Source organism: Enhydra lutris, unplaced genomic scaffold, assembly GCF_002288905.1.
Source record: "Enhydra lutris kenyoni isolate GAN:26980312 unplaced genomic scaffold, ASM228890v2 scaffoldscaffold9, whole genome shotgun sequence".
NCBI lineage: Eukaryota > Metazoa > Chordata > Mammalia > Carnivora > Mustelidae > Enhydra > Enhydra lutris.
In genome coordinates this window covers 5,081,934-5,102,724 of record NW_019154093.1, presented here as the reverse complement: position 1 = coordinate 5,102,724, position 20,791 = coordinate 5,081,934, and the positions used below count along the sequence as shown (strand labels likewise).

At 42.7% G+C, this 20,791-nt stretch overlaps 1 protein-coding gene across 1 annotated transcript in view; it reads left to right on the top strand.

Moving 5' to 3' along the window:
• Nucleotides 1-20,791, top strand: part of LOC111143057 (CUB and Sushi multiple domains 2) — a 614,630-nt gene that overhangs the window by 590,236 nt on the left and 3,603 nt on the right. Inside the window, exons 61-66 of the mRNA XM_022496499.1 lie at nucleotides 5,992-6,165; nucleotides 6,434-6,507; nucleotides 9,412-9,523; nucleotides 10,065-10,244; nucleotides 17,664-17,726; nucleotides 19,353-19,514. Of these exons, the coding sequence (XP_022352207.1) occupies nucleotides 5,992-6,165; nucleotides 6,434-6,507; nucleotides 9,412-9,523; nucleotides 10,065-10,244; nucleotides 17,664-17,726; nucleotides 19,353-19,514 (765 nt within the window). The remainder of the gene's footprint in view (nucleotides 1-5,991; nucleotides 6,166-6,433; nucleotides 6,508-9,411; nucleotides 9,524-10,064; nucleotides 10,245-17,663; nucleotides 17,727-19,352; nucleotides 19,515-20,791) is intronic.

Sequence of the window (20,791 nt, the reverse complement as noted above, 5' to 3'; positions counted from 1 at the left end):
AGGCAGAGAAGCAGGCAGAGAGAGAGAGAGGTGGAGGCAGGCTCCCTGCGGGGCAGAGAGCCCGACGCGGGGCTCGATCCCAGGACCCTGGGATCATGACCTGAGCTGATGGCAGAGGCTTAACCCACTGAGCCACCCAGGCGCCCCCATCACCACCTTTTTAAATCCACAACTGGTTTAATCTTCTCCTACGGGTGATAAATTTAGGTCTCTCCAGTTTAATCACATGACAAGCAGTTCTGCAACGAATGTTCTTGAGGATAACCTTTCTTTACTCTTGTGGTAAAGTCCTAGGAGAGAGAAAATGCCAAGCCAGCAGGCATGCACTCAATGCGTCTTGACACATGTTGCCAAACTGTCTTCTAGAAAGAGTCCCAGCTCACTCTCCCACCAGCAGTTTCTGAAAATATTCCTTGACTCACAGCCTCATTAACAATGGATTTTGACAATATTTTTTAATAATTACCAGCCCAAGAAGTTTAAAAAGGTATCTCATTGTTTTCATTGGCATCATGTTTCCTTTTTTTATTAATTATTTTTATTAACATATAATGTATTATTTGCCCCAGGGGTACAGGTTTGTGAATCGTCAGGCTTACACACTTCACAGCACTCACCATTTCACATACCCTCCCAAATGTCCATAACCCTACCACCCTCTCCACACCCCACCTCTCCCCAGCACCCCTCAGTTTGTTTTGTGAGATTAAGAGTCCCTTATGGGACTTATTTATGTAAGGACAGATTTTCTTTACGTAGTTCGATCATCAAAATAAGTTACAACATGCTGGAACATAGAAAAAGATACAAGTCTAGCTATCTTTCCATAAATTAGATAATATAGAGGTTACAAAAGTTTAAAACAATGCCCTTTTTCTCACTAAATATTTTTATTTTGGAAAATACAATAATTTTTAATAAAAATATGTTATTTATGTTAACATGTAATGTTACAAATGAATAAATTAATATTCTAATATTCTAAAAAAAAAAAAAAGAGTCCCTTATGGTTTGTCTCCCTCCCGATCCCATCTTGTTTCATTTTTTTCCTTCCCTATCCCCCAAACCTCCCACTCTGCCTCTCAAATTCCTCATATCAGAGAGGTCATATGATCATTGACTTTCTCTGACTTATTTCGCTCAGCATAATATCCTCTAGTTCCATCCATGTCGTTGCAAATGGCAAGATTTCATTTCTTTTGATGGCTGCATAGTATTCCATCGTGTATATATACCACATCTTCTTTATCCATTCATCTGTTGATGGACATCTAGGTTCTTTTCATAGTTGGGCTATTGTGGACATTGCTGCTATAAACATTCAGGTGCACGTGCCCCTTTGGATCACTACATTTGCATCTTTAGGGTAAATACCCAGTAGTGCGATTGCTGAATCATAGGGTAGCTCTATTTTCAACTTTTGGAGGAAACTCCATGCTGTTTTCCAGAGTGACCGCACCAGCTTGCATTCCCACCAACAGTGTAGGAGGGTTCCCCTTTCTCCGCATTCTCTCCAACATCTGTCGTTTCCTGACTTGTTAATTTTAGCCATTCTGACTGGTGTGAAGTGGTATCTCATTGTGGTTTTGATTTGTATTTCCCTGATGGTATCACGTTTCTTATCAGCAAGACAGAGCTGCTTTTTCTTTGTATCTATTTGTATTTCTTATTCATTGAGCTGCCTCTTCCTAGATTCGGTGACTTCTTATCAAGTCAGCCTTTAACTAACTTCTGATTGGTTAATCTAGACTCCCCAGCTCTCATAGAAGCTTCTATTAGCATAGGCTGCTGGTCCTGTTTTCTTTTTTTTTATTTTTATTTTTTAGAATGCATCTTTTTTTTTCATACTTCTTTACTAGTTTCGTAGAATTTAGTGATTCATCAGCCTTCTATAGTACCCAGTGTTCATTACATCACATGCCCTCCTTAATGTCCATCACCCAGTTACCCCATTCTCCCACCTCCCTCCCCTCTAGCAACCCCCAGTTTGTTTCCTGTAATTAAGAGTCTCTTTTGGTTGGCCTCCCTCTTTTCATCTTATTTTATTTTTCCTTCCCTTCCCCTATGTTCATCTGTTTCAATTCGTAAATTCCACATATGAGTGAAATCATATGGTATTTGTCTTTCTCCAACTAACTTATTTCTCTTAGCAAATACCCTCTAGTTTCATCCACATCATTGCAAGTGGCAAGATTATTTTTTGGGGGGGGGGGACTTGAGTAATACTCCATTGTGTGTATATATATACTACATCTTCTTTATCCATTCATCTGTTGATGGACATCAGGGCTCTTTCCATAGTTTGGCTATTGTGGACATTGCTGCTATAAACATTGGGGTGCAAGTGTCCCTTCAAATCACTGTGTTTGTATCCTTTGGATAAATACCTAGTAGTGCAATTGCAGGGTTGGCCGTAGGGTAGCTCTATTTTTTAATTTTTGGAGGAAAACCTCCATACTGTTTTCCAGAGTGGCTGCACCAGCTTGCATTCCCACCAACAAAGTTCCCCTTTCTCTGCATCCTCGCCAACATCTGTTGTTTCCCGATGTTAATTTTAGGCAATCTGGCTGGTGTGAGGTAGTTTCTCACTGTGCTTTTTATTTGTATTTCCCTGAGGTCAAGTGATGTTGAGCATTTTTTCACATGTCTGTTCTTTGGAGAAATGTTTGTGCATGTCTTCTGCCCATTTCTTGGTGGGATTTTTTGGTTTTTGGGTGTTGATCTAATAAGTTCTTTCAAGATTTTAGATACTAGCCTGCTTCCATTTTATTTTGTATATGATTATGAACCTCTTGACTCTGTGTACACACACACATTCACATTATAGCATGAAGGTTATTCTTCACTCTTGCAGTGATGTCTTGGGGAACTGTAACTCTGCTAGTCAGTGTTCTTGTAGTGTGCTATAAAGAAGTCAAATATATTTATTTCCTTTTTTTAGATTTTATTTTATTTTTTTAGTGTTCCAAGATTCATTGTTTATGCACCACACCCAGTGCTCCATGCAATATGTGCCCTCCATAATACCCACCACCAGGCTCACCTAACTCCCTACCCCTCTCCCCTCTAAAACCTGCAGTTTGTTTCTCAGAGTCCACAGTCTCTCATGGTTCATCTCCCACTCCGATTTCCCCCAATTCACTTTTCCTTTCCTTCTCCTAAAGTCCTCCATGTTATTCCTTATGCTCCACAAGTAAGTGAAACCATATGATAATTGACTTTCTCTGCTTGATTTATTTCACTCAGCATAATCTCCTCCAGTCCCATCCATATTGATACAAAAGTTGGGTAATCACCCTTTCTGATGGAGGCACAATACTCCATTGTATGTATGGACCATATCTTCTTTAACCATTTGTCTGTTGAAAGGCACCTTGGCTCTTTCCACAGTTTGGTGACTGTAGCCATTGCTGCTATGAACATTGGGATGCATATGGCTCTTCTTTTCACTACATCTGTATCTTTAGGGTAAATACCCAGTAGTGCATTTGCAGGGTCATAGGGTAGCTCTATTTCTAATTTCTTAAGGAATCTCCACACTATTCTTCAAAGTGGTTGCACCAACTTGCGTTCCCACCAACAGTGTAAGAGGGTTCCCCTTTCTCCACATCCTCTCCAACAATATATTTATTTCTAACTTGCTGTGCTCCACAACATATTTTCTGTGGCCAAGCGGCTGACCATTGAGATGTGCAGTAACCTTTCAAATTCTTATCACTGTTTCCCAACTTTGCAAATGGGCCTTCTGCAGTGCTTGGTACTCTCACTTCCCTCCTCCAGACTGCATCTCTTCCTCCATAGATCTGCTTCTTGGACCTAGTCACTTTCTTGCTGTATTGCTGCAAACGTATCCCTCATAACACCACTTTTTCATCTTATGTAACTCCCTAAACGTGGGCAGGGATTTTGTCCCCATACTGTAACACATCAGGATCAAGTTCATTTTCAGCCTCACCACTTCCTACGTGCTTCCCCAGACCCACTCAGCTCTTTCCATGCCACCTCCCATTTGGCTGGACAGCTCCCCTGTCTTAAGTAAAGCAGCTTCAAGTCGACTTCTTCCCTGGATCCCACCATTTCCAAATGTGCAACTTCTACTTCTTCCCCTGAGTCACTAATGCACTTGTGTACTTTCAACAAATTTTACTGATGCTCAAGCCATGTTATTTATCTGTATCTTTCACCTTTTATACCCTCCTGGTTTAACCAGCTTAGATTCTAAGATCTCAGGAGGCAGGGCTCATATCTACAGACTTATTTGGTGCCAGAAGCAGCAGAAAATCAGGAACTGAAGAGGTTTGTTAAATGCTGTTTGAAAATTAATAGAGAAGGAAGTGAATTTAATTCAAGGCAAAATGGGGATGAGGAAGAGGAGTTACATTGTGCCGTTAGGTTTGCTCTGATTACCCACATGTGAACTCCTCCACTGAGAGGTCACAGCATGTCAGTCCATCCACAGAGATAACATTTTACATTTCACAGGCTTTGTACTGCCTCCTCAGGGGATGTTTGCACACATGGTCACATCTGATTCTCACAACAAGATATCCTGGGAGGCAGGCAGAAGTCCCTTCTCAGGTGGCTGGTGGGGAAGATAAGGCTTAGGAAAAGGACCTGACCTAGTGCGTTAGTGACAAAGTCTAGTGTGAAAACAATCATTTCTCCAGACAATTTTCTCTAAAATTCCTACTCAAATTTACAGCCTGTATTATCACCACGAGAACTTTTAAAACAGGGAAAAAGATAGACATAAAATTTAACTTTGCATTTTAGAGTGCTTCAGTCGATGGAACCCCAAAGCCACATATAATTGGCACGAGGCCCTTTCTTTTAAGTAGAGCACATTCACAGAGTGCGGGGGACACATCCAGCCACTCCTCGTGGCAGCTACGAGAACTGCTGCAGGAGTGTTTATGGGAAAGAAGTGCAAACTCCCTGTGCTTTCCGACCGGCACAACCCAAGCATACTGGTTGTCCCATGGCCTGCTCCCGCCACACCAAACACCACTGGCTCTCTGTTATGTGGCATCTCTGGTCTTGAGAGCTGTAGAAAAGTATATTGTTTCTAAGAATAAAAACACAGATAGAATCCCTTTATTTATTTATAGATGCTTATTTTCAAGGCATCAAAATCACATTTGCCGTCAGCCCCCTTTAGAACACAGGCCTGTCTCTTCAGTGTCCTAAGGAAGTAAGCATTTTTAGTAAACCATATGTGCAAATAAGACGCTGAGCAGAAGGGACAGAAGAGGGGCCTGTGTTTATTCTGTTTGCTGTCACGTGATCATTCTTTAGGCAATCTCTCTGCGGATCTCAGTGAAATGGGCACGTGCATACCCACAGCAGTGTAAAGGCACACCCTTTGGAAAGACATTCGGCTTATACACCAGGAGCTGCAAACTCGCTCAAACATACTAAGTCCACTCCTAGAGGATCCCCACAAGAAAACATTAGCAGGGAAAGAAGAGCCACATCTAATGGTTTATAGTAATAGAAAATGCCTAATATAACGGCTACGATGAACTATAATTACGGCACAACCTCTCATGGCAAAATGATGTAGCCAATAAGTGATAATGGTGTCATAAATGTGGAAACTGTTTACAGGCTAGTAAGTGAACAAAGCAAGGTTCACACCACTGGGAAGTGGGGTTCATAGCCACACACAAGTTTACACATGACTCAGCAAAGACTAGAAGGGAGTGAGCATGAAAATGGGAAAAAGTTTTGGGAAATAAGTTGTAGTTGACTTTCTCTCAATTTAACCTCCTATAACGTTGCTTCATTTCTTGGGTTATTATTAACAAGCATCTTGAATATGGGAAGGAGAGGATGCACAGAACAGCAGGTGTGTGAGGGAGCGGTGACTATTGACTCGGGGCTGCCCCTGTTGGCAGAGTCCAACTGGCACTTGGAGGAGAGCCAGCCTAGGGTGGCAGACAGGGCTCTAGAAAGCACCTCGGACCTGCCTTTCTCCCCTCGTCTTCCCAGCTGTGTTCTGCGGCGATCCTGGCGTCCCAGCCCGTGGCAGGAGAGAGGACCGAGGCTTCTCCTACAGGTCGTCCGTCTCCTTCTCCTGCCAGCCCCCTCTGGTGCTGGTGGGCTCTCCACGGAGGTTTTGCCAGTCAGATGGGACATGGAGTGGCACCCAGCCCAGCTGCATAGGTGAGAGATGGTCTGGGAAAGAGTGGGCGAGCTGGTGGGCATCCTCCTGAGCTTCTTAAAGAAGGGCATGAGGTTGAAAATAGCCAGAGCGAGCGTGCTTCCAGGAATCACATAGATGGTGCAAGGGTATGATGCGGGAGAAGATCTTAACAGGTGTGGGAGGCAGGATGTGGCTCCATTTTTCCCTCCTACACCTGTGTCTCAGAGTGAGTGGACGCAATGAGAGCCTCACTGACCATGGGGTCTGTTTCTCTGTTTTGCAACCTAGACCCAACGCTGACCATGTGTGCAGACCCCGGTGTGCCGCAGTTCGGGATACAGAACAATTCCCAGGGATACCAGGTAATGAAGTCAGCCAGGATCTGGCCTTCCTGCCCCCTGTCCCTATCTATCATTGTCAGCCTCAGGGGCTCAGGGATCTTCCCCAAAACAGCATGGGTGGAAACAAGACCTTGGAAGCTGGAGGCAGAAAGTGTTCTGTGTCTTTGAACCATGCCACGCAGGAGCAGCCTGCAGAAACAGAGGCACTGACAGCAATCAGAGAAACAGACACAGAAGTGATTCTCACATAGTGATGCAAACACTTCCCAGCAGCCCCCTGCAGTTGGCATGGGCAGTTGGGGGAAGACAGAAATGAGTGAGACAGACAACCTTCTGTCTGCATGGCACCAATACACTCCCTACAGATACAGGGCTCAGAGTGGCAGGAAGGAGCAAGTGCCACACGGCAGGCAGGCTCCATGGGAACATCTCAGAAAGAACTTAAGAAGGAGGCAGGGATTTGGACAGCCTGGGATGGGACGCTTGGAACAGAGAACAGGAAGCCCGAAAGGTGTGTTCAAGACAGGACAGTTAGCTGGAGCCTGAGATGCACCCAGGAGAAATGGCACGATGCAGCCCAGCCAAGGAGTGTGACTTATTCAGCCAATCTGTGTTAATGTAACAAATATTTACTGCCACAAACTTTCCAGGTACTAGGAATGCGATGGGAACAAGACAGGCTAGGTGCCCACTCTAAGAAGGTCTCCAGCTGGGACAGTAAAACAGGATAACTTCTGAGAGCAGTAAGCCCTACCCACCATCTAACAGCAAGGGGTGTGACAGGGTGGGCTGCTATTTTAGGGAGTGTGGTGAGGGAGGAGCTTCAAATTGAGCTGTGGCCTCCAGATTGAGAAGAGCCAGCCCTGTGCAGAGTGGGGTGGGCATCCCTGGCAGGAGGAGTGGTCAGTGCAGAGGGGCACCAACGTGGGGGAGCACTTAGCTGCTTGGCGGAGTAGAAAGCAGACAAGCCAGCGAGTCCAGAGTAGTGTGAGCGGAGGAGGAGATGTAGCTGGGGAGCGAGGCAAGGTTTGAAAACAACTGGGCACCGTCTGTTAAAGTTAAATAGTCACACAGTCTGCAACCCAGAAGCTCCATTCCTGGAAACTAACCCCAGAGAAACCCTTGCGTATATTACCGAGATCTGAGAAAAACTGTAAAGTCACCGCAGTGACAATGAATGCAGGACTACATTCCTGCATTGAATACAGATCTACACTACATGGGTGAATCTTAGAAACATTGTATCAGATGATAAGATAACATTGATCAGATGATCAGATGACAAGGAACGCAGGACTACCTTCCTGCAATAAATACAGATCTACACTAAGTGGGTGAATCTTAGAAACATTGTATCAGATGATAAGGTGGAATGATGCTATTTCTATAAAGATTAAAACTAGGAAGGGCTTATGATTAGAGATATATGTGCATGTGTGTGATAGAATTATTTTTTAACAAAGCAAGGAAATTAAAAACACAAAATTCAAGATAGTGGTTATTGCTGACAGGGAGCCGAGGAGCGAGGAACAACGGGGCAGGGAAAGATGCAGAGAGTAACAAGTGTGTTGCTAATGTTAATGTGTCCAATTTCTTATAATAATTCCTTTCCATGTACATTCCATATATTCTTTTGCATGCATCAAATAGCAAGTAATAATTTTTTATAAAAGAAAAAGCCACGGGTCAGGTCACCTAGGGCCCTTGAGGCCATGGTAAACATTTTGGATTTTATTCTAAATGTCACAGGAAACCATCTGAAGGGGACTGTGATCCATCATTTGAATGCTGCAGAGAGAGTGAATAATGGGCGGTTAGAATGAAGGAACCTGGACAAGTAGGACATTGCTGCTGTGGCTCAGGGAGAAGGGCGAGGTAGTGACAGTGACACAAAGAGAAGTGAAGGGGTTAGGATGGACTGTGGAGGCAGAACCAAGACAACATGCTGATGGATTGGAGGGAGGGGTTGAAGCAAAGGGAGGAATCAAGACTTCCTTGAAGGTTTTGATTGGCACACCTGGATGGACAGAGGGGCCATTGCTGAATGAGAGGATGAAATTCCAGAAGAAGTGGAAGGGCCTGGAGGAAGGGAGTGGAAGTCAAGTGTTTCACTTGGCATTGGAATTTTGCTCCCATAGGTAAAAGGGACATGCGAGTGTTTCCAGCTAGGAAACTGGGACATCAGAGTTGCCACTTAGGAAGCCGCCATGCAGAGGGCAGAGGGAGAGATGGAGCTGGTAGTTGCAGTGGTGTCGCATGGGACAATGAGGGCTGGTGGACGCGGGGCTGGGGGGAGGGACAAATGATCAGAGGTAGAGATGGTAGCAGGTGGTGAATCTGCCCAACAGATACTCACTAAGCAAGTGCCAGGTTCTTTGTGGAAGCTCTCTATAAGGAGACAAGTCTCCCTTAATGTGTAGACTCATGGGAGAGACACACACAAGTCATGATTCTATGTTGGGCAGTGTGTCCCATTTTATAAAAGGCTTTCAAAGCCAGCACTGCATTTGAGTGTCACGACACTGTGCTGTAGGCGTGGTGGGGCCAGTAGTCCCTCATTCTGCACAGGAAGACTTGGGCATCGAGTTCCCAGCAACTCGTCATTCCATGAGCAAACATCAGAGCCAGAAGTCAGACCAGGGTCTTCTGATTCTGAGTCAGGCATCTGTCCACCACAGCAGAGCATGCTCCATCTGAGAAGAGCACGGCTCTGGCTCGGGGCTTGGGTAAGGGCCAGTGGAAGAGGTACAACAGATTCCTCAAAGGGTAAATAATATTTAACCAGGCAGAGAAGTGGAAGGAAGTTTCAGGTGGAGGCAAGGGTGTGGGCAGGAGCTGGGTGATGGGAAACTAAGTAATCAAGTGACAGGGTATGAAGCATCACTCACTAGGAGGGGATGAAGGAAGCTGCCATCCTCCCCACAGGTTGGAAGCACAGTGCTCTTCCGTTGTCAGAAAGGTTACCTGCTTCAGGGTTCCACCACCAGGACCTGCCTCCCCAACCTCACGTGGAGCGGATCCCCGCCCGACTGTGTCCGTGAGTGCAGACTTCCCCTGCACCTTGACAGTTCCTCTCAGCAACACGTTACCTCCCCCAGCTGGGCACCCGGATGCTCAAATGCTCTGAATGACAGGGAGCTCATGACTGGGACCGATATTGCTTTCTTTGTAGTCCTTATCCCTTGGGGCCTCATGGAAAACATTTCCACACAAAAGCCTTTCTGATATTTGAAGGCAATTCCTATGCCTTAGCAAAAAAGAAAAAACTTTCCAGTGGCAGCAAAAACTCACTGCTACAAGGTCGCCCCTCATAAAGGATTTCAGGCTTTTGACCATAATTACTCCTCTTTCCCCAGGAAGAGTGCTACAGGCCCCCTAGGGATGACTAAGCCAGGATCCATGTCATCTCCATCCCGGTCATAAGTCTAGACTTCAAAGCTGGGGTTGGGGGGTAGTTTTGGGGAGGGGATGGGAGACATGAAAGGGGCCTAGAGGGGAAAGGAAGGGGATGTTCCATGTAGGAACAGGAATAAAGACACTAATCTCCAAGGTCCAACACTGTATTTTCTCTCACCCAGCCCACCACTGCAAGCAGCCAGAGACGCCATCCCACGCCAACGTCGGGGCCCTGGACTTGCCCTCTATGGGCTACACACTCCTCTATTCCTGCCAGGAGGGCTTCTCCCTCAAGGGTGGCTCCGAGCACCGCACCTGCAAAGCAGACGGCAGCTGGACAGGCAAACCACCCATCTGCCTGGGTGAGTGTGCCCACTTGGCAAACCTTTCCAGGGTGGGAGGCCAAAGGTGACAGCTGAGCTTGAGTGGAAGACAGCAAAAGAGAAGGAAGGAATATGATGTCCAGGAGCTGGATCCTGCTTCTGAGTTTCTGAGGTATTATGCCTCTAGGAGATGAAACCAGAGCAGTCCAGAGAGACACATAGTGAGGCCATCACAAGTTTTATTTTACTACCTTCTGCCTGGGTATAAAGATTGATTGGTTGGTTGTTGGTTGGTTGGTTGGTTGGTTGATTTGAGAGAGAGAGAGAGAGTGTGTGTGTGTGTGTGTGCATGCACGCACAGTCTATCTCCTTCTCTCTTTCTCTAAAAAAAAAAAAAAAAAAAGGTAGACTTACCTTAAAAAAATAATTGTTTTGTAGCCTAACAGATGATCTGTCCAGGAGAATGTTCTATGTGCACTTGAGTAGAGTTCATCTGATCTACTGTGTAAGTTAGGCCCAGTGTTTCCTTATTTATTTGCTGTCTGGATGATCAATCTGTGGTTGAAAGGAAGGTATTGAAAGTCCCCTGCTCTTACTGTGTTGCTATTTCTTGTTTGTTTTTTGTCTTCTTTTGTCCATTCAGCCACTCTCTGTGTTTGGATTAGAGAATTTAGTCCATTTACATTTAAAGTAATCTTTTATAGGTATGGACTTCCTGTTACCATTTTCTTATTTTTTTTTTCCTGGTTGCTTTGTAGTTCCTAGTTCCTTTCTTCTTTCCTTACTCTCTTCCTTTGGGATTTGATAAGTTTCTGTAGTGGTATGTTTTGATTCCTTTCTCTTTACCTTTAGTATATCCACTAAAGGTTTTGTGTTTACCATGAGGCTTACCTAAAACATCTTATACTTACAACAGTCTTTTTAAAGCAAGTAACAACTTGGGGGCTGGGTAGGTCAGTCAGTTAAGCATCTGACTCTTAGTCTCGGCTCAGATCTTGGCTCAGGTCTCGATCTCAGGGTCATGAGTTCAAGCCCCACACAGGGCTCTGCACTGGGCATGGAGCCTATTTATTTTTGTTTGTTTGTTTAAGTTTATTTTATTTTTTCAGTGTTCCAAGATTCATTGTTTATGCACCACACCCAGTGCTCCCAGCAATACGTGCCCTCCTTAATACCCACCACCAGGCTCACCTAACTCCCCACCCCACTCCCCCCTCAAAACCCTCAGTTTATTTCTCAGAGTCCAAAGTCTCTCATGCTTCATCTCCCCTTCCAATTTCCCCCAATTCACTTTTCCCTTCCTTCTCCTAATGTCCTCCATGTTATTCCTTATGCTCCACAAGTAAGTGAAACCATATGATAATTGACTTTCTCTGCATGACTTATTTCACTCAGCATAATCTCCTCCAGTCCCGTCCATGTTGATACAAAAGTTGGGTATTCATCCTTTCTGATGGAGGCATCATACTCCATTTTGTATATGGACCATATCTTCTTTATCCATTCATCTGCTGAAGGGCATCTTGGCTCTTTCCACAGTTTGGCAATTGTGGTCATTGCTGCTATGAACATTGGGGTGCATATGGCTCTTCTTTTCACTACATCTGTATCTTTAGGGTAAATACCCAGTAGTGCAATTGCAGGGTCATAGGGTAGCTCTATTTTTAATTTTTTGAGGAATCTCCACACCGTTTTCCAAAGTGGTTGCACCAACTTGCATTCCCACCAACAGTGTAAGAGGGTTCCCCTTTCTCCACATCCTCTCCAACATTTGTAGTTTCCTGTCCTGTTAATTTTGGCCATTCTAACTGGTGTAAGGTGGTATCTCAATGTGGGTTTGATTTGAATTTCCCTGATGGCTAATGATGATGAACATTTTTTCATGTGTCTGTTAGCCATTTGTATGTCTTCTTTGGAGAAGTGTCTGTTCATGTCTTCTGCCCATTTTTTGACATGATTATCTGTTTTGTGTGTGTTGAGTTTGAGAAGTTCTTTATAGATCTTGGATATCAGTCCTTTGTCTGTACTGTCATTTGCAAATATCTTCTCCCATTCCGTGCATTGTCTCTTTGTTTTGTTCATTGTTTCCTTTGCTGTGCAGAAGTTTTGATCTTGACAATGTCCCAAAAGTTCATTTTCGCTTTTGTTTCCTTTGCCTTTGGAAACATGTCTTGAAAGAAGTTGCTGTGGCCAATGTCAAAGAGGTTACTGCCTATGTTCTCCTCTAGGATTTTGATAGATTCCTGCCTCAAGTTGAGGTCTTTTATCCATTTTGAATTTATCTTTGTGTATGGTATAAGAAAATGGTCAAGTTTCATTCTTCCATACATAGCTGTTCAATTTTCCCAGCATCATTTATTGAAGAGACTGTCTTTTTTCCACTGGATATTTTTTCCTGCTTTGTCAAAGATTAGTTGACCATAGAGTTGAGGGTCTATATCTGGACTCTGTTCCACTGGTCTATGTGTTTGTTTTTGTGCCAGTACCATGCTGTCTTGGTGATCACAGCTTTGTAGTAAAGCTTAAAATCAGGCAACATGATGCCCCCAGTTTTGTTTTTCTTTTTCAGTATTTCCTTAGCAATTCAGGATCTTTTCTGGTTCCATACAAATTTTAGGATTGTTTGTTCTAGCACTTTGAAAAACACCAGTGGAATTTTGATTCAGATGGCATTGAAAGTATAGATTTCTCTGGGCAGTATAGATTTTTTAACAATGTTTCTTCTTCCAATCCATGAGCATGGAATGCTTTTCCATCTTTTTGTGTCTTCTTCAATTTCTTTCATGAGTGTTCTGTAGTTCCTTGAGTACAGATCCTTTACCTCTTTGGTTAGGTTTATTCCCAAGTATCTCATGGTTCTTGGTGCTATAATAAATGGAATCAATTCTCTAATTTCTCTTTCTATGTTTTCATTGTTAGTGTATAAGAAAGCAACAGATTTCTGTGCATGGATTTTCCTGCCACATTACTGAATTGCTGTATGAGTTCCAGTAGTTTTGGAGTAGGGTCATTTGGGTTTTCCATATAAAGTATCATGTCATCTGTGAAAGGAGAGAGTTTGACTTATTCTTTGCCAATTTGAATACCTTTTATTTCCTTTTGTTTTCTGATTGCTGTTGCTAGGATTTAAAGTACTATGTTGAACAACAGTGGCAAAAGTGGGCATCCTTGTCATGTTCCTGATCTTAAAGGGAAGGCTGTCAGCTTTTCCCCATTGAGAATGATATTTGCTGTGAGTTTTTCATAGATAGATTTTATGAAGTTGAGGAATGTTCCCTCAATCCCTGTACTTTGAAGAGTTTTAATCAGGAATGTATGCTGTATTTTGTCAAATGCTTTTTCTGCATCAATTGAGAGGACTATGTGGTTCTTCTCTCTTCTCTTATTGATTTGTTCTATCACATTGATTGATTTGTGAATGTTGGACCACCCTTACATCCCAGGGATAAATCCACCTGGTCATGGTGGATAATCTTTTTATTCTACTGTTGGATCCTATTAGCTAGGATCTTGTTCAGAATCTTGGCATCCATATGCATCACAGATATTGGTCTGAAATTCTCCTTTTTGATGGGGTCTTTGCATGGAGCTTATTTAAAAATAAGTAAATTAAATAAATGCATAAGCAAATAAATAAAGCAAATAACAATTTAATTTGAATACATACAAAAGCCCTATTTTTAGACTCCCTTCCTACATTTTTTGTTTTTGATGTCATAGTGGACATCTTTTTATACGATATATTCATTAACATGTTATTACAGTTCTAGTTTTGAGTTTTTTGGATTTTTTTAAGTAAGCCTCACACTCAGCATGGACCCCAATTTGAGGCTTGAACTCATCACCCTAAGATCAAGACCTGAGCTGAGATCAAGAGTCAGATGTTTAACCGACTGAGCCACACAGGTGCCCCTGCAGTTGTAGTTATTTTTAACACTTTTATCTTTTAATCTTTAAACTAGAGTTATAACTTATTCACCCACCGCAGTTACAATATTAGAGTATTCTGAATTTAACCATCTATTTATCTATATCAGTGAGTTTTATAGTTTCCTACGCTTTTATATTTAGATCCTTTCTTCTACGTGAACTCCTGCCGTTGAACCATGTGTAGCTGTACATTCAGTGTGTCCATAGCAGGAGGGGAATTTAGGAGCCTCCTATTTCTCCATCTTGGTCCAGAGTCTCTTCAAGAGTCCTTTATATATCTAGAATATAAGATTCTTATCAGATGCAAGATTTGTACATATTTTCTCCCATTTTATGAGTTGTCTTTCACTTTCTTTTCTTAAAATTTACAAGTACTTTCTCCTTTATTTCACTCATCACTGGAAATGAAATTAGACTGTCACATTTCAAACTCCATTTTAACACAGCCCTGTGTTAAATTTTTTTCTTTTTTTTCCAAATGGAGTTTTTTTTACAGCCTTATTGAGATATAATTAATATATAAAAATGCACATATTTAATATATACAACTTGATGAGTTTGGATCTTTTTACCTTCTTTTGGTGTCCTTTTAAGCACAAATGTCTTTAATTTTAACGAACTCCAATTTATCTATATTTTCTTTGTTCATGGTTTCATATCATACCTAAGAAACCATTGCCAAATCCAAGGTCATGAAAAGTTATGTCTATTTTTTTTTCTAAGAGTTTTATAGTTTTAGCTCTTATATTTAGGTCTTTTGTTTATTTTGTGGGTTTTTTTGTTGGGCGGGGAGTAGTCATTTGGGGTCCAAATTCATTCCTTTGCATGTCCCAGCTCCATTTGTTGGAAAGACTATTCTTCACTATTCTTCTTTGAATTGTCTTGGCACCCTTGTCAAAGATCATCTGATCATAAATATGTGAGCTTATATCTGGATCCTCAGTTTTATCCATTGATCTGTATAACTGCCTCTATGACATCACCACCATTCTGATTACAATAGCTTTGTAATAAGTTTTGAAGTTGAGAAGTGTACATCCTCGGTTTTGTTCTTCTTTTCCAAGATTGTTTTGGCTCTTCTGATCCCCTTTTACTTCTATATGAATTTTAGGATTGGATTATGAAATTCTGCAAAACAGACAGCTGGGATTTTGACAGGGATTGCGGTAAATGTGTAGGTCAGATTGGGGAGTATTGCCATCTGAACAGTATTAAGTCTTCCAATTCATGAGCATGGGATGTCTTTCCATCTATTTAGATCTTTAATTCCTTCTAACAATGGTTTATCATTTTCATTATATACGTCTTGCGCTTCCTTGGTCACATTTAGTCTTAAGTATTTTATTGTTTTTGATGCTATTATATACCTGTATATAAAAGTACAAAATGCTTTAGATGCAGTTGAATTTCAATTCGACCCCTTACTGTGTGATCTTTGGCAAGCCTCTTCACTTCTCTGCCTCTTAACGAGTTTCTCTTCTATAAAATGGAGATAGTACTCTGTACCTCACAGTTTTGAGAGCAGAAGTAAATGAAATAATGTGAATAACATGGCCTAGCACAGCTTCTGGCCCATAAGCTTTCTCCCTCCTACTCCCTTTATCTTATAAAACCTAAGACAATAAAGACATTTTCTTCATAAAAGTACTTTGAGTCACTGTGGAAAATTTTTCCACAGCCTTCTGTACAGTAGCTGCCCTGTGGAGTCAGAAGGACTGTGCTCAAAATCAAGCCTCCTCAAGGAGATAGTAGGGAGAGTCTGCCCTTCCTTGAGGCAGATATTTCTGTTGTTTCTGTACCAAAGAAGAAAAGACATTAACACTGGCTAACTGTGACCTTCATGTTCATAACTTCATTTATTCAGTGTAGACATGTGAGGTATGTTTCAGTATTTTCCCACATTTTCAGTGAGGAGATGGAGACTCTGAGGGGTAAAGTGACCAGTCAAGGTCACACATCATGAAGTAGCTGCTGGGACCCGAACCTGCAGTATCTGACTCAGGCCCAGGGCTTCTGACTTTGCCTGTGAGGGCTTCTCATCTTTTTTGCTCCCCACACACAAGTGCACTACTGAATTCAGCTGTAGACTGATGCGTATAGAAACTGCTGTGAAAGGGGTGACAGCCTCGGGCATGGGCATCTACTAGTAGTCTCCATAACCTTTTATGATCTCTGAAATTGCTTAGAGAATCATCAGCGAGCCAGGGGTGAAAGTAATGGTGGAAGTACTGATTAGAAGGAGGCCCAAGGCTAGGGCCCAGATGTTCAGGCTCTTCGTGGCGGAGATAGAGGCCAGGGCCCCAGTCACGTCACCTGCCACCTTCGCTCCCCAGGCTTCACAGACTAGGCGAATGCAAGGAAGCCCAGACTGTGTTGAGCAGGGACTGGATGATGTGATCAGACATGGAGGTCTTGCTATGGGTGTTGATCGTGGGGATCATCAGAGGAGCCAAGCCCTGGGGCACCCCAAGTGCAGCCCCTTCGTGCTCCTCCTTGAGCATCTCTTATGCTGGGAGCTATGCTGGTGTGGATGGCCAGAGAAGCAGCACTGGGAATTGTGGTTCGTGGTGCGAGACAGAGCAGTTGTTTCGGGCTTCAGTCTTAATATTATCACACTGAGGGAAGGGAGCATACCACTCAAAGCCCCACCAGACCTCAAAGAGTTTGCTTTTGATTGGTGGAAGGTCCTCCTTCATACCAGGAATCTGGGAGAAAAGCAGAGTCCTGGACAGGGCTTTTCAACCTAGGGTCATCAGTAGGGGATGTTCTGCAGATCTAGGTACAATGTTGGCAAAATAGCTTTATTTCCCTTTACCTCTTGCTGAAATTTAGCACTTGCTTTAATTTAAAACATAGATCAAAACCCATAGTAGTGTTGGGGCGCCTGGGTGGCTCAGTGGGTTAAGCCTCTGTCTTCAGCTCAGGTCATGATCCCAGGATCCTGGGATCGAGCTCTGCATTGGGCTCTCTGCTCAGTGGGGAGCCTCCTTCCCCATCTCTCTCTCTGCCTGCCTTTCTGCCTGCTTGTGATCTGTCAAATAAATAAGTAAAATCTTAAAAAAAAAAAAACCCATAGTAGTGTTAATGATACTTGTGGCTTTGTCACCAGTAAAAAATCGCAAAGATTTTCATATTATATTACAGTTGTTACTGACATCATGAAATATTGCTTATATTTCTGACTACTTCAAGGATATGGTAGTGACTGGACCTGCTTCTATATTCTGTTATTTAATGTAGTGAAAAAGGATCACATATCTACCTGCATTCTAATTCTTTGTTTAAAATATCAATGACTATAATTGATAAAATGGATTTCCTTTTAACTCATTATGCTTTATTTTCCCAAGAGGGGTCCATAGCATCTATCAGACCATCAAAGTATCCACTCCCCCTTCTAACAGGATAAATCCAAAACAAGATCTCAGAGAGCCCACTGACCTAGTGTCAGAGAGGTGGCCATTATTTTTCCAGTGGAGTATAGACCAGAGGCTAAACCCGTGTTGTTCTATTCTCTTTCCCCAGCAGAGGTCCGGCCTAGTGGGAGACCCATCAATACTGCCCGGGAGCCACCACTCACCCAGGCTTCTGGTAGGTATGGTCCAGATCTTTGGCTCAAGAAACTGGTGTTGATTCCTTTACCTAGTCACCCAGAAACATGCACATGACTTTCCGAGTACTCAGTGAAAGGGTGTGAAAATTGTCTACAGAGCCAAACAGATACCCCCACCCACTACCCTCCCCTGACAAACTTCAGGAGGAAGTGAGCCTGAAGAAAACAGAAACCTCATCCAGAAGAGGCCAAACCTTCCAGAAACACAACCAGAGCTCTGAGCTCTGGAACCATGGATTACCACAAACCACCCCCCCACCACCTCAGCACAGGACTGGCCCATGTGTCATACAGATACAGAGATCCAAGTCCTGCCCAGGGAACTTCCTGGAAATGGTTACTTTTTTAACACAGGTATTGTTTCTTTCAAAGGGCGATGTCCAGAACTAGACACATAACTATAGGTGTGGCCCAACTAATGCAAAATTATTATAGACTATTGTATCTATTTTTGGGGGGTCTGGCTTATTTTATTTAACAGAATATTTTCAAAGTTCATCCACATTGTACCATGTATCAATACACAATTTTTCTTTTTTTTATTTTTTTTAGTGTTCCAAGATTCGTTGTTTAGGCACAACACCCAGGACTCCATGCAATACGTGCCCTCCTTAATACCCACCACCAGGCTTACTCATCCCCCCACCCCCCTTCCCTCCAAAACCCTCAGTTTGTTTCTTGGAGTCCACAATCTCTCATGGTTCATCTCCCCCTCCGATTTCCTCCAATTCACTTTTCCTTTCCTTCTCCTAATGTCCTCCATGTTATTCCTTATGTTCCACAAGTAAGTGAAACCATATAATAATTGACTTTCTCTGCATGACTTATTTCACTCAGCATAATCTCCTCCAGTCCCGTCCATGTTGATACAAAAGTTGGGTATTCATCCTTTCTGATGGAAGCATAATACTCCATTGTATATATGGACCATATCTTCTTTATCCATTCGTCTGCTGAAGGGCATCTTGGCTCTTTCCACAGTTTGGCAATTGTGGCCATTGCTGCTATGAACATTAGGGTACAGGTGGCCCTTCTTTTCACTACATCTGTATCTTTGGGGTAAATACCCGGTAGTGTAATTGTAGGGTCATAGGGTAGCTCTATTTTTAATTTTTTGAGGAATCTCCACACCGTTTTCCAAAGTGGTTGCACCAACTTGCATTCCCACCAACAGTGTAAGAGGGTTCCCCTTTCTCCACATCCTCTCCAACACTTGTGTGCTGTCTTGTCGATTTGGGCCATTCTAACTAGTGTAAGTTGGTATCTCAATGTGGCTTTGATTTGAATTCCCCTGATGGCTAATGATGAACATTTTTCCATGTGTCTGTTAGCCATTTGTATGTCTTCTTTGGAGAAGTTAGACTAGGATATACTTTTTTGAATTTTATACTTTTACTTAAGACATTAGCATGTGTGTTATATAAGAAGGAAACCAGAGTTGGCATCATACTCTGCTCAAGTTCCATTCTGGATCACAAGCAGACCAGAGCACTCCACCATCCTCTCCCATGTTAGGCTTTGGAGAAAACAATCTCAGTGAATGAACTGGGATCAGCCGCCAGGTAGCCTCAGTCCCTTTCACATCTGTTTCTCAATTCCTCCAGTTCCTGGGGATGTTTTTGCCAAGAACTCCCTATGGAAAGGGGCCTATGAGTACCAGGGGAAGAAGCAGCCGGCCATGCTCAGAGTGACTGGCTTCCAGGTTGTCAACAGCAAGGTCAACGCCACCATGATTGACCACAGTGGTGTGGAGGTGCACTTGGCTGGTAAGGAGCAGGCCACCCCTGTAAAAGCCTGGGTATGGTAGGGGTGGGTGGGCATACACCCTCTACAAGGACAAGTCTACTGTCATTGCATCCTCATGTCCTGGGGGGACTAGTCTGATGGGCAGGAGAAGGAGAAACTGTCTGTTCATCTTTGTCTGCATGACAAAATCACCAGGGACTAAAAAGAAGTAGTTAGATGACAAACATTAATAACTTGAAGAGGACTCTTAAGAGAAAAGAGACCAAAATCTCTAAAACTGAACCAAAAATAGGGACAGAGAATTCCCAGAAAACAAAATACAGTCAATAAATGAAAGAAAAAATATTTTTCAGTAGTAATAAAAAAAAAACTAAAAGTAAACAGAAAATGTCATTTTCCACTTATCCAACTAAGATTTTTTTTTCTTTAAGTGGTAAACATTAGTGCTGGTCAAGGTCCGATGAAGACACTGATGCAGTTTGCATTAAGATCTTTGAAAATTACTGAACCTGTTAATTATTTTTCTAAGAATTTTTACCATAAAACATAGCTATGGAGAGAGTCAAACATTCCTGAATAAAAGATGTTCACATTAAAGGGCTATCTGTATTACATAAAAACCACAAAGAGAAAATTGTCCAAAAATAACAAAATGGACATTTACTTTTAATACATCTGATAAAATAGTATGCCAGTTTGGGGGCAAATGGACCTACCCTAGTGCATTTATAATGTGATTCCAGTTTTTAAAGGAAAAATTGTATTCATAAGAAAGAAAACGGGGGCACCTGGGTAGTCAGTTAAGTGTCTGCCTTCCGCTCAGGTCAAGATCCCACTGGCACCCTGTTCTGCGGGGCGTCCGCTTCTCCCTCTCCCTCTGCAGCATCTCCCACATGTGCACTCTCTCTTGCTCTCTCCCTGTCATATAAATAAAATCTTAAAAAGAAAAAGAAAATTGGAAATAATTCCACCAAAAGGTTAACAGGGGCTATTTCTTAGTGATATCAGAAATGATTTGTTTTTTCTCCCTGCATCTCTACATTTTCCACAATTTCTTTGATTTTCAATCTTTTTATAATCAGAAATACTAAATCTCTCAGAAAAACATTTCTGGAAAAGATGGACAGGTAAAGGAATACATGAGTGAATGGATGTGGACATTAACACACAGCCCACACACAATCATATCCACGCATTCATGTGAGCGTGTGCACACATACCACTGAACAGTCGGGTTCGCTCATTTGCTGGAAGGCAGAGTCGTGAAGACATTCACAGAAGCCCACATACTTGCCTC